We start from the raw sequence: 14,708 nt of genomic DNA on the forward strand, positions 1-14,708 counted from the left end.
ACTTTATAAAATAAAACACTAGAATTAAAATATCATCAATAGAAATGTAACCTGCCTCATGAAGAAATGTTATCATTTTCCTAAATATATATTAAAATCTATATCGAGAGAAATTTAATAATCAACCAAAACGGAAACTTCTGCATTCTAGCCACGGACATGCAAGATGTTATTAAGTTTCCAAGCTTATATACAAAAACTACATTCTCTTCGTTGTAGTAATTAATTAATTTAAAGGAATAGATAGCAAAAGTTTCTTCATAAGTTTAAAAGCACATATTACTGTCAAACTGTACTTAGCTGTATTTTTGAAACTGATAAATGCAATCCAAACAGAGTCTGTCTGGGAGTGCTCAGTGCAGCCACTCTCGGCAACTGATTCACAAGCACTTGTTTATCTATATATTTCGATAAACAAACTTTTGTTTATTTACTATCTTTTGATAAATACTGTAATAAATTGAAATCCGATAGATTTGTAAGTTTTTTTAAGGCAATAAAGTTATAAGGTTTAATATCTATTTACAACCCAGTAAGAACTAATTCTGAGTTATTATAAAAAACTGTAGTATAAACCTGTCTATGTAATGGTACTTCATACTTATATAATAAATGCAAAAGTTTAGACGGATAGATGGATGTTCGTTAGAGTTTATAGCCTAAACTACTGAATGGATTTTGATCAAATTTGTAGATGTAGAGGATAGTCTGGAAGAACACATAGATTAACTACTTTTATTTTTTTTTATTCAACGCGGAGTCTCTGGCAAAAGCTACTTCTTATATATAAGGTATATATACCAACTTAATTTTATGTCCACACACGGTTTAAACTAGCGGTGTTTTATTTATTTTTTTGGTCAAATTATTGAAACGTCACCCTCTCTATCGCTATAAAGAATGAACGAGAGTACTACGATCTGTCTATGAACATTTATAAAATGTGTGTAGGTGTGTAGGCGGGCGTAAGTCGCGAGCTCATTGCCGGTTGTTTGCTTAAGGCGGCCGACGAGACGTGCGCCGCGCCCTTATCTGCCCACAATTCACGACGAAAGGCACAAGATGTAGCGTTAAGAATTACTACTTAAATGTATACTACTGTATTGTATACAATTGAATTATATACTACTAATGAATTGTCAATAATCTTTTTGTTTAACTATTTGAAACAATAAAATTCATCACTGGACAGCAGACATTGTTACTAGTGGTGGCTAAAGGATGAAAGCAGACTGTAGTACTTAGCATCTAAATAAACTCAATTTAATTACGATATTTTTAACTGCGATTGAAATCCAAATCAAGTGTTAACACTATTATATAAATGTCTATGTAAATATAATATAATGCATTCCTAGTACAAAGTGGGTTTCCATTGCCGAAACGCATACATGAAAACACATTATCTCTCTTATTCTCTTTAAAAAAAAAGCTTATTGTAATAATTTATGGAAATCCACGGTCAGTCATGGTATGACAATAATATAAATTGTTTAGTAGGTATAGGTAATGAATTAAATACGGTAGGTCCTGTGACTTGGGCCGATGTGACGAAGATTTCGACTTGCTCCGTATAAATCAGTAATTAGCCGCAAAGACATTGCAACAACAGAGGCACGTGCGCTGGCGGCGCCACTGTCGCCGACCCTTAAACCCGCTTCAATCTCTATTTATTACTGATACTCTCTTTTATTTTTCATATTTCCACTTTATTAATATCCATCTTATTTCTGGCATACAAAAACTTACAGACGCATTCAAGTCTGGCTTCAATTTATATTTTTGTTTTCATCCAGTCTTATAAACTCAAAAGTATATGGAATTTTGTTTCGAACATGTTATGATTATCGCCAATCATGACTAATATTTTATCTTTTATTCGAAAGCGATTGTTAAATTTATCAAAAATATTTCGATTATCATTTGGACCATTTCTTCAATTATTGGAAAACGACTAGTAACGATAGTTTGTTCAGTTTGTACCTTGTCTCACTTACTTTATTTTAGTATTGCCAACCCTAATATATAAAAAGAAACAGGAATTGATTACCTCCTTCTTTTGGGAATTCGGTTAAAAACAATCATGTCATTGTAAGTTAACTACCAAAATTTAAAACGAAATTAATTTTAATAGTTTCATCATCCATCGTTTTAAGAGATTAGCATTGCATTGTAAAACAATTAGCCTATCTTATGAAAAATAATTCACTACAAAAGTTTCAGATGTGTTTGAAAAACCTCAAGAATTCAAAGATGCCAATTACACAACAATTAGTATTCTAAGACCCGAAGCTATAGAAAAATTTGAAGGTAAAAAATGATGAATGGAGGCCGTGCTCATTTTAAAGCGTCAGCGATTATCTCGTTCCCATCCGATGCGCAAACATCGATACTTATTCCATCGATTTCTCAGCTACGTAGGTGTTGAGACGGCCCACACGGAATTCAATAGGTTCCCGGACAATACGCGTCACTTGTCGCCTACCAGATCCGTACAGTTTTGACAAGTCGTCATGTTTTTATCAACGACCGCTGTCATGCCTCCACGATGATTTCACAGCCGACGGACTGACCAATTTGCGACAATGGGCCGCACTTCTAATTCCCATTGTATTCTTACAAATACGAATTTACGAGTCAATGTTATTACGATGCGGATCACAATGAGGATTAAGATTTATTTATTCAAATGACTTTTGTTCCGGTGAAGGAATATAAGAAACTAGGACGTAACATTGTTAGAGTTTGTAGCCTAAACGATTAAACGGATTTGGATAAAATTTGGCATAGATGTAGAAAATAATCTGGAAGAACTTATGGGTTATAGGAACACACAGAATATTTTTGTTTTGTTTTTTAATTCCCGCGTACAAGGTCGCGGTCACAAGCTAGTAAATTATATAATTCTTCGTCCGCGTGGAATTAAAAAAGAACAAAAGTAAGTAGCCTATGTGTTCTTCCAGACCATCCCCTACATCTATGCCAAATTTCATCCAGATCCGCTCAGCCGTTCTAGTTACAAAATCTAACAAACATTCATCCATCTAAACTTTCGCATTAGTAATATTAGCATGATGACTTCTTTGTATTTAAAGTATTGATCCGCTGGTTATCTCAAAGGAGCTTTTATGTAGGTAGAGGGAAGAATTGTTAAATGATGTTAAAGAATAAGATCCCCGTGCTCTGTCTCTTCGTGTTATATTTTACATCATTTTCTATGCATACATTAATCTGCGTTTTACACATATTGTAACAGAACTAACTGCGATTGTAGCGCCTCTCTTACAGGCCAAGATAAGCTGGTTGAATTATATACAGATAGAGATAAAGTGCATGAAAATGTAAGCAACAAAGATGTGAGTATTCTGACGAATATATTTCGAAAGGAGTAAAAGAAGGTAATGTGTTGTGTGCACGTATTAAACGTGTGAATTGTAATTTATGAAATATATTAGCAGAGATAAACCGACTCTTTAATGTGTTCGTATATTTTTTAATGAAATTATCGACACTCACCGCACCTCTTGGCTTGAGATTTTAATTTGGTATGTTTACACAGCCGACGAGGCGATGACTAAACGTTTCGTGACAGTTTCTGATCTACAAAACGGCCAATAAAAGCTCCTTTTGTCGTGTCCTATAGAAATAAAAAAAGAATGTTTATTCAAGTATCCTCCGATCATCTATTGTTAGTAGATTGCGCAGGTAAACTGATCATTATTACCGTGCATTAAGATTTAAAATGTTACAATGAATTGCCACTTTAAATTTGGTTTTGTACAAAATGATTGTGGGGTGAAATGCAATGATTTTCGTGGTCAGACCCCCCTGATAGTTCATACTAGGTAGCATATCATACTTCATACTAATATTATAAATGCGAAAATTTAGATTGATGGATGGATAGATGTTTGTTAGAGTTTGTAGCCTAAACGGCTGAACGAATTTCGATGGAGTTTGGTAAAGATGTAGAAGATAGTCTGGAAGAACATAGGCTACTAGCGTTTGTTTTCTTTTTTAATACCGCGCGGACGGAGTCGCGAGCGAAAGCTATTAAAGTAATAATTTGCTACCATGCATCTCAGTACACATAATATGAAATTAAATGTGTATCACAATATGTACACACTTTACTTTAACGCTTATTAAATAAACTAGATTTAGTATTATAATCTTTTTTTAATGCCATATAATACAAATACATGAAACCCGCAACAAACAATCTTTTCGATTTTCATTTTTTATATCGACTATATTTTTCCACTTTACATTTTTAATTATATTCACAGACCGACTATTCTAGACGAGCTGCCCGCGACTTCGTCCGCGTGGCATTAGAAAACATACGAACTATATAAATAACAAAAAGTTACGTATCCCTCGGGAAGCGGACATTTCTCGGGGATGAACCTCATCCCATGTGTACTCCAGACTTTGTTTTATATCTGTGCCAAATTTCAAAAGGATATGTTGAACCGTTGCAGAATGATCGAGTAAACATTAAAAAACTAAATTAATGAATCCCACAGGAACCGTAACTATCCCCGGGATAAAAAGTACCCTATGTGTTCTTCCAGACTATGCTCTAAACCTGTGCCAAATTAATGGAGATCCGTTCAGCCGTTGAGGCTACAAACCCTAACAAACATCCATCCATCCATCCATCCATCCATCCATCTAAACTTTCGCATTTATAATATTAGTAAAATGTCCATCCTGTACAAATATACATCATTAATGACATTTTTAATTATTAATATAAATTTATTACGATTACTAATTATTCATGTAATACTATGACATAATTTTAGTCACTTAAATAGAAAACAATTATTTGATACAATTTATGCGATATAGGGGTCGAATTCAGGAGGCCGTTGTGAAAGCGGCTTGGGGGTCCGCGCATGCTCCCAACGCGCTGTATTATCGACCGACAACTCGACTCAGGACCCTTGTTCCTTATACTGTCACCTACATTGTCATGTGTTAATATATACCATCTATATAATCACATAACCATTAAATATCGCTGCTATTAACAAATTAATGGATGTAGAGACAGGAGGGTATTTCGCAATGTGATAATTCATATTCTTCAGATACACCTCTGACTTTCAGGTTTTTTTTTATATAATATAAGGTAGTAAACGCGAAATCGGCCTCCTGAATCCGCGAAATAGAGAAGCGACCGCTGCCCATAGATGTCCGCAATAGCAGATGCGTTGCCTACCCTGAATCAACAGAGAAAATCGGTGTGCAGGAGAAGGGACTAAAATCGGATGTGAATTTTTAAATATCTAAACTAGATCGGCTAAACGGATCTAGATGAAATATGGTACGATGAATACAGACAACATATAAGATAACTAATTTTCATGTACAATTCGTGTGAGAAGTGAGATAAATTTTTAATATAAATTTTTATCACCCTATGCGAACAAATTCGCAGGCAACATCTAGTTATACAAACTATAAATTCGAAGTTTACATTAAAACTAACTAGAAACGCTCGCGGACTCTGAATGTAGTTATAACAGAAGCATGCAAGTTGCTCTCTCATTAATTTTCATGCAATTTCCTTCTTTTGTTTTTATTAGCATCGTACAGACCGCATTTACTAGGAACTTCAGTACTCATGCCTACAATAGTTGTGAGTACAAAAATATGGGCGATGAAACTACGACTAGAAATAACCATTTAAATGTTAAGAAGTAATGTATAATAGCAATTTTAAAATAAATTTTATAAATTTTACATGGAATTTGTAAGTTCTTAATGAGCTATGTCCCCACGTCCTATTAAATAAACGCCACACGTCTCTTCTAACTTGAAGTCATAATCACTGGTTATATCCACAAATGTCATACTTTACATATATTCGTGCACTAGAAAATTAAAGGTAGCGTAGCCCACACATCCTCGGTGACGAGGCGCTAAAGAACATTGAATAATCAACTTTATTGTCAAGTCATATGCATTAAGCTTACAAATCAATATACCTCAACGATGTCACGGTTTAAATCGACAATAAATATCGAGTATTTACTTTACATTTACTCTTTAATTGTCCGGCCGAAGCGAAGGCGAACGGTCGATCAAATTCAGTCCATGACAATGCACGTTCGGTAGTCAGGCAGCTTGCCAATGTTATTCTATCAAACCTGACGCGGTATGTCAGTATCGACATACTGGTTTTACGTTCACTACAGTGATAGACATGAATACACTGGCAAATATACATATATTTATAAATGTAACACGGAGAAATTATTGATACTTTTTGAACGATTAAAGTAACTGACCACTAAAAATTTTGAGTACTGGCTGAATGTACATCGCATGATTTCCAAAACGACTCATGACAGTTGTCTTTGAATGGTGGAATGATGCGTTTTGTAATTATAAAGTCAATTGGTTAATCTCTGTAAATGTTTGCAATTCGATTAGAGTGTGTTGTGAAGTTATCAATTAATATGGTGGTCAACTAAGAATAGTGTTTTTATGTTACGCGATTGTTATTTCATTATTTCCTAATACGCACGCGCACCATAGAAGATCGTTACTGGATACAATCTACCTTCGGAATTGAATTCTACAAACCACTCGTCACTCCAACGTATACATCTTACTAATATTATAAATGCAAAAGTTTAATTTCATGGATGGATGTTTGTTAGAGTTTGTAGCCTAAACCAATAAACGGATCTAGATGAAATTTGGCATACACTTAGAGAATTGTCTACAAGAACACATAGGCTACTCACTTTTTTTAAATTCACGCGAGCGCAGTGGCGGGCCAAAGCTTACATTATTAGGATAAAAAGATACAGACTAACTGGCTAGTATAAGGCCCAAAACATGATTTTTTCCAGTTTTATTAAATTAGGTAAATAACACTAGGAAAGGTAGTCTAATTTCGAATTTTCTGCATACATTTCCCTCGGCAAAATAATTTAATATTGACTGAAAAACAAACGAACTCGTCTTTATTTTATGGTATTTTTGTATCTCACGTGTAAGCATAAAAGATATATTTAAGATCAATCATAAACTCACAAATTTAACAATCGATCGGTGACATGAATCATTTACGATCGAGTGCTAGTCGCTACATGATATTCTAAAGCTATGTACAGAATATCGTATTTAATCCGTTGGAAGGAACTCCGTATAATTAGTTATCGATTTATCTCTAAGTGGATTCCTTGCGGCGGTAATATGGAAGTTGAGCGATGACCTCGGGCCCTCGTTTCACAGAATATCAATAATGCGATATTAAACGTCCGGGAAAGTTCTGGAAAGCTCCGCTAAGATTATACCGTACTCCTTAGCAAGATTAATTTCTTCATTGAAATTTATCACTGGGGAGAGAAAGTTCTTTGGAATCGAATGAATTTTTAAGTATTTTTTTATTTCTGAAAAAAACATGTAGACAATCAATAAATAGTAGTTAAGAACTTTAAAATATTAAGAGGCTGTCCCACTACTGGCTGATAGACGCATTGATAGCTTAAAAATGACGTAACCGTCAGATAAGGTACCAAAATCCAATTTTTCTATGGCATAATTTACAAGTTGGATTGTTATTAGACAATTTACAATTTCGTGGGACAGGCCCTAAATATCCCTATTACATGTTGAATTCTACGGTTATATTGTCGTTTATATGTTTAGGGTTAAAAAGCATATAGTAATGTATATCTTCACGGCAGCTCCAGCCGATGGTAGTAAACGAGCCACCTCACAGATGTACGGCACGTAAGCATGTGTCCCATTGTTTAACGATCGCTGTGGATTCGTCGTAACAAAAAAAGTTCCCGCTCCACGCCGCCGCCCTGCGCCCATATGGCTTACAATAACAAATTCTTAACCAAAAGTAAACTAATGTATCCTCGCGTTCCGTTTTTAGTGAGTCCGCCTGTACTGAGCGCAGGCGAAAATGGCATTAAGCTGTTTGAGTGCTTTTGTTTCCTTCAGCCTTCAAGTGCTTGGACTGAGTTCGCTTAAACAAATAAATTTACTAGACGAGCGCATGTGAGCGCCCCCAATAGTTTTTGAACACTTCAGCGCTTTAAAGCTAATTGAAGGATGAGCTGTTAAAAGTTAATTGAACCGATGAAATTTCTTTCATCTTTTTTCGGTGTTTTTTGCCTTATTGATATAAAAGATACGTGCGATTAGCTTTCTTGTAGGGAAAAAGCACATCTAATTTACCGGAATTTACCGCGTATTAAAAATTAATACAGAAATTTGTGGTATGTAAATAATTAACCTAAAAAAAACGAATCGCAATTTGAAGAGTAGTGAATATCCGCGGAATTTGTCAAAGCAATGGCTAATTCTTTACTAGATGGTTCAAATGTTTTTATAATGGGAAATCTAATTGCAATTCAAATTGACTTAAAAATGGATTTGATTCCAAAGACATATTGATATGTAAATTACGTAATTTCTAACCATTTACCTAATTAGGTATTACCTAATTATGTAATTACATCTATATAAATATTATAAAGTGGAAATTTTTATTTTTATACGTATTGAAATAAATCAAAAACTACTAGGCCGATTATGAAAATTCTTTCACCACTCAAAAGCTACGTTATCGCTGAGTAACATAGGCTTATTTTTAAATTTCGCGTGGACGAAGTCGCGAGCAACAGCTTGTTATTAATAAACACTAACGCTACTTAGCTACGTAAACCTAGATCCTAATTTTCGCAGAATAGCGTAGCTGTATTATTCAAAGTGATACCTTAATTATTACAAAGTTACCTGCTTGTTACATCAAGCGCTTGCCGATATCGATCTGTGTTGCAATAACATTGTGCTATATACCAGGACTATGTAACAATGTATACTTAGGGTATAATGTAATTTTAGGTAGATATCTCACCTTCGTTCCCCTTTGTTGAAAGGAGTCGTGGTAAGAGCCTAGGGGTCGGAGCGAAGGGGCAAGGGGAGGGCGAAGTACCGCCCCTTTGAGCCTCTCCTATCCCGCTTCAACCACGAATACATTATTTTACCGCTTCCGGCATGAGTTTCAATTTACCGACAAGACGATATATCTTGTTAAATTCGAATTCAATGTTGAGAAATTCATTACGTTATTGCTGAATCAATAAGGTATTTTAATATATAAAAAGTGTTGTTTTAGATTAGGTATGTTGTTATTAATGTATCTTGCAAAGAAGTATCTAGTAATAAAAAATATAAAATGTTTAACTATAACATAGATTATTATATTATTGTATTTAGTCATTTAAGGCTTAATAAAGGTACGTTTTAATGATTTTTAAGTGTGACACAAATAATGAAGACAATATCATTATTCCGGATAAACTTAAAAACTACACAAACGTTTGACTGTTACGTACAACTCACCTCTATTAATTAATTAAGGCTCCGTTCTACTAAATTATATTTTTACGTTGCCTAAAATCAAGGTAACATGAACGGATGGAGCAATTTTACTAGTTTATCTTTATCACTGGTTCCTATGAAAAAAAAATTAAGACCAAGTTTAGTGGAATATTACAAAACATGGAACATTTGTCGAAAATTTTATACTGGATGTCCATCGTCAGTAATAAACGTAATAGATTCCTAACTAATAATCATTTTTTGTGATAAAATGCAAATCGTTTAAGAGAAAAACCAAGGATAATATTCACCGAATTGAAATGTTACTTTCATAACTGGCTGGTTTTAAAAATCATAAATAGAGAAGACGCTTATGACGCCGGGGTGCGGGCGGTGCGGGTCGCGGGGAGTTCGGTTCGTATGAAGGGAGTTTGCGCTCAGCGTCCGCTATCAGACTCCAACACCGACCCGCGACATTTACATTTTAATTGAAGCCCCAGGGACTGCACCGGATAATTTTCGAATGGATTAATTGTGTTCCCGCAACGAGGCGCTCAATCAATTCCACCAGACGTATTATCCCACGCTTAAAATGTTCTTTAGCTGAATATTTTAGCAGCGGAGTTGAGTGAATTTAAATAAGATATTTATACATATAGATATTTTAGAAGAAATTCAGCCTCGGGATGGCATATTATTTTTTGTACTTTCAAGTAAATAGTGATATTTAAAAAAAACTAATAACCATAAGCCTCGGATTGGTATCGAGCAGAGCAGTGGTCTGCTGTAGTAACTAACAGTAGTTTTTTGTACAAGTATTTCAAAAGTGGAAACTCGTAACTATGAATCGTCGATTAATTATAAAGTCCAAAATACTGAATATACATAAATAACAGGATGTATCCGGTCTTGGCGTCAAGCTGTCTGCCTCAACGATGACACCGGCACCTTAAAACCCAGCTGATATGAAAGAAAAAAAACAAAATTTGAAACAAATATCCGACAAAAAATATTTTATCTACACTTAGGACTTCACAAAACGCATTCAAACTTTGTCATTTTAATTTATGGTGAAAAGCAAGGGGCGTTGGGTAGTTTGCTAATGTCACATGTCATTAATCAAGTCTTTGGCGGAATGTTTTTTTAAAGTTGTTTCAAAATATGAATGCTCAATTATCGACCATCTGAATAAAAGAATAAGATCACAAATCCATTGCTTTCAAATTGTTAACCTCCTGGTCCATTTTTCTTGATGATATTCCGACTGTTATATAACAAATGGCCCCTTGACCTGGGAGCCTGAGACACATCGCAAGAACGGAACCGTAAAATTTTACTCATTTGTGTCAACAAACACATATCGCGTTTTTTCTAAGCGAAATCACCTTTTTTATCATTTCCTTTCCGTTACATTTTCGCTATCTAAATAAATAACAGATTACATTGCCTCATATCAATACAGATGGAAAAATTAAGACTTCGAATATAACAACATTTGGCAAACATCATGTATTTGCATGTCTTATAATAGGTAGCGATACAACACTAGTGATGACCTTACCTCATCAGATTTCCTGATAAAACCTATATTATCTGAAAGAGCACATTTTTTTAAACATGTAACCGGGTTGCCTAACCCTAGCCTGGCAAGGCTATGTTTAATTGTTCTCCGCAGTGGTCAATTTTCCACCAATCGATAGTACGTAACGTAAATATATAACGTATAACGAAAATTTGTTTTTTAAAGTTTCATGTGCCGTTTAGCAAATCAACAAAAACAGGCTAATCAAAACGGCAAAAAGGTGACTTATTTGCGTCAGAGTAAGCTTACTAGGCTTTTTCTGATTATAGCATCCATTTGTTCTTTATCTAATTTGTTATTATCTTAATAAATATTCACTTTCGTGTCACTAATTTTCGGCCAACAGATAAAATAGAGAAATTAATTAAAAATTAATTCTTTTATTAAATAAACCTTTCTAAATTAAATCTATACTAATATTTTAAGAGGAACGATTTGTATTTATGTATGTATTTGTTCACCCAAAAACTACTCTGCCGATTTTAAAAATTCTTTCACCATTAGAAAGTAATTTATTTGTGACTAACATAGGCTATATTTTATTACTACTAATGTTTAGGAACTATTAATAAAAAGCGTATCTCTGGACCGCGGCGTTAATATTATCTTATCCAAATAAATGCGTTTGTTGTCAGGAGAATCTAATGTAGAATAAAATTGTCCTTTACAGCATTTAAATTGGGCAAATATGATCTTTTAGAAGATATCGCAAAGACAAACAATAAGGGTAACCTAAAAATCAGCTCCCAAACTACCGGTGTTAGAAATTTGGAATCTGGTATCAGTAGATTTCTGTTATTATGCAGATTGCTACATAACTTTTTTTCTTTAGTTTATTACCTGAGTTAATATTATCATAATAAACCTATTGGTTGAAAAAACGGACGAACTTAAGTTTTGAACTTTCAAACTCGACGCAGACGAAGACGTGGGCAAAAGCTAGTATAATAAATATGTGATGTTTTATTTATTTCAAGTTTATGTAATTTGTAGTGTCTCCTTTTCAAGCTATAGAGCAAAAATGTAAACACGAAAATATTAAATAAAAAAATGTTGCACGCCATCTATGTTTACAAGATTAATCAATTTAGTCGAAGTGGTTAGATGGTGGTTAGTAGACCGATAGAGGGAGGGCGTTAAATGTAATTTTTAAAATATTCTAAATTGCCATCTATCGGCAGACGTGAACAACACATCTAGCCACGCATTATTTTCGCTTCTAGACACTAGATGACGATCTTCGATTAAAATACTCGATGTTGAAATGCGTCTGTGACTGTATATGAGTCAAGCTTAAATTATACGAGGTGGCGACCTGTACTAAGATGAGGGCTGTAGCAGCTCGGTTGAGGCAAGGCGACCTTTAAGCAAAACGCAACCCAAACTCGACCACTCCAAGCCTAAACCCGGTACCACAGGCCACAGACTACAGACCATCATCCACAAGAGCGATGGAGCTTTAGATGATTACTCTAGTGTCGGAGGCTGAACATTTGCTTGAAGTATAATTGCCCCTTAGCCTCATTGTTCATACAAAAAACAGGTTATTTTAAAGAACATATTATCAACTGAGCGCTTTGTGTTCATAAACGTTTGGGTAATCCAATAATTAAGATTAGTTTATAATAGTTTTTACACAAGACTTCTCTCGTCGTACGATGTATATTTAAAATTTACTCTGAAATTAGAACTGTTTCTCTGTATTAAAACTAGATTGGGAAATAAATCACATTATATCTGTGTTGTATGATTTTATTGTTTCAAACAATTCGTTTAAAATTTTAGATAAATAAAATAGACCAATTCACAAACTGATATTAACTTGACATACTGAACTGACATACTGAACATACTTGAATCATATGTTCGCGTGCTTAGAGATTAGATAAATAAATTACAATTTCCTTATCAAGATCCGGGTTTGTCTAGACTGCTATGTACTGAGATGACTGTGCGTACGTGTAGCGAGTCAAATGTGAATAATTATTAGCATACTAGCTTTCGACCGCGACACCGCCCGCGTGGACATAAAAAACAAAAGTGCTTAGCCTATGGGTTCTTCCAGACTATCCTCTATATGCTTCATTTCATCGAGATCCGTTATGCAGTTTAGGTTACAAACTCTAACAAACATCCATCCATCTAAACTTTCACATTTATAATATTAGTATGAAGTATGATAATCCACTAATATGGATACATATTGCGTCTCTATTTTATGAAATAGCATGAAAGGGATAGATATATGTAGGCATGTTGAGCAGTATACAAATGCTCTTAACATTTTATTAACTTGTGTAGTATTGAACTTGTAAGAATTGAATTAAAACATTGTCATATCCACTTTATGACCGTTGTTAATATAAAAAGTGAATCATGTTAATTAAAAGAGATCAAGATGTTTTAATATTTTCTGTCTCTTTCTTCAACTTGTCATGATCCTCCTTAACTCTTTTACATTCACTTTGTAGATCCTCAAACTGGCTCTGGAAATAAATAATAATTTATTCTTATCATTCATTCATTCTTTATTTCATTATTGGTATTAAATAGAAAAAGATATGTTACTTCAGTAATTTAATAATTATTTTTTTAACAACAAAAGATAATTAACTTTCAGACAAAACATTCCCACATTTGAATTTTAAAATTAAAACAATTGGATAGCTTTTAATTTTGGGACTAAAATGCAGCCACTCTGTATTAAAAAATAAGCAAATTGGATCATAAATCACAGCATCATTAATGTCCATAGATAAAAAAATAGAATTGAGTACTTCCTCCATTTTGAAATCAGTTAACAGATATATGTAGTAAAGACGAAGTAAAAATCTATTACTTCTTGCTTCTTTATCATAATACAAGACATAATTAAGGAGTTTTGTGGGCATCCTAAGAGATTTAGTAGACAGCAGCAGACAACAATTTCAGGTAAGGTGGAGGTTAAGTATATAACCGCAGTCGCTACAAAAATAAAGATTATACATTAACATACCTGACATATTGATATGTGTTGTTTCATTGCTCCACAACTTTCTAATATATCTTTGTATCTCTCCTTATCTGCTTCCCTCGCTTTTTGTGTTTCTGTTAATAACCTATCGATACGGTTTTTGTATTCTGTAACAACTTTAAACACAAGAACATTTATTTACAATAATTACAGAACTACCATTTATGCCAAACTGACTTAATTTTATGGTTATCTGTGGATTTGTAAATGTATATGGCTTTGTTTGGATATATATCTCATTGTGACCATTTTTATATAAAAATACTACTATAACATAATTTATAATCTGCTCCTTAATGAAATAGAGATAAAATTAGTGGGGCATCTTAGTTTTAAAATCAATTACCATTTAGTTGATATTTGATTGATGTCAGTTCAGACATACAATGGTTTTCCGATTCTGAACTGTTATAATTTACTTGTAGCTTATTTAGATATAAATAAGCAATCCAGACAAAGAATGTAAAGATTATAATTGAGATCAGAAATCTTCCTTTAAAGAAAGTACGCAAACTCATTTTTGAATATTTTTACTACGTTTATAATTTATGTCTTATGGCACATATTTAGTTTAACATTAATTTTATTTATAATATGTATTTGTGTATAGATAGATGTACTTTTTACAAAAATTTAATTTATCATTATTTACTTTTTAAAGGACGTTTGTTTGATTTGTGATTTGACAGTGACATAATAATTCACACTTACTTTTAAAGATCAATTTTACGCATGTAAAAATTGTGCGTT

The 14,708-nt window shown here is 33.6% G+C and overlaps 1 protein-coding gene across 1 annotated transcript; it reads right to left on the reverse strand.

The window, feature by feature from the left end:
* Positions 1 to 13,051: 13,051 nt before the first annotated feature.
* LOC106110080 lies at positions 13,052 to 14,536 on the reverse strand. Its single transcript, XM_013291771.1, has 3 exons — positions 14,305 to 14,536; positions 13,941 to 14,074; positions 13,052 to 13,431 (listed from the first exon to the last, which is right to left on the reverse strand). Exons 1-3 carry the CDS (start codon positions 14,474 to 14,476, stop codon positions 13,339 to 13,341), a joined length of 399 nt encoding a protein of 132 aa, XP_013147225.1. The 5' UTR covers positions 14,477 to 14,536; the 3' UTR covers positions 13,052 to 13,338.
* Positions 14,537 to 14,708: the final 172 nt, after the last annotated feature.

This window comes from Papilio polytes, unplaced genomic scaffold (genome assembly GCF_000836215.1).
Source record: "Papilio polytes unplaced genomic scaffold, Ppol_1.0 DF820889.1, whole genome shotgun sequence".
Classification (NCBI taxonomy): domain Eukaryota; kingdom Metazoa; phylum Arthropoda; class Insecta; order Lepidoptera; family Papilionidae; genus Papilio; species Papilio polytes.

Excerpts from the sequence above, each read along its gene's own strand:
- LOC106110080 (XM_013291771.1), bottom strand. The coding sequence starts at position 14,476 with ATGAGTTTGCGTACTTTCTTTAAAGGAAGATTTCTGATCTCAATTATA. Across the intron at positions 14,075-14,304 it reads AATCAAATATCAACTAAATG|TTGTTACAGAATACAAAAAC; the intron begins GTAATTGATTTT and ends TTGTGTTTAAAG. Across the intron at positions 13,432-13,940 it reads AACACATATCAATATGTCAG|AGCCAGTTTGAGGATCTACA; the intron begins GTATGTTAATGT and ends ATTTATTTCCAG.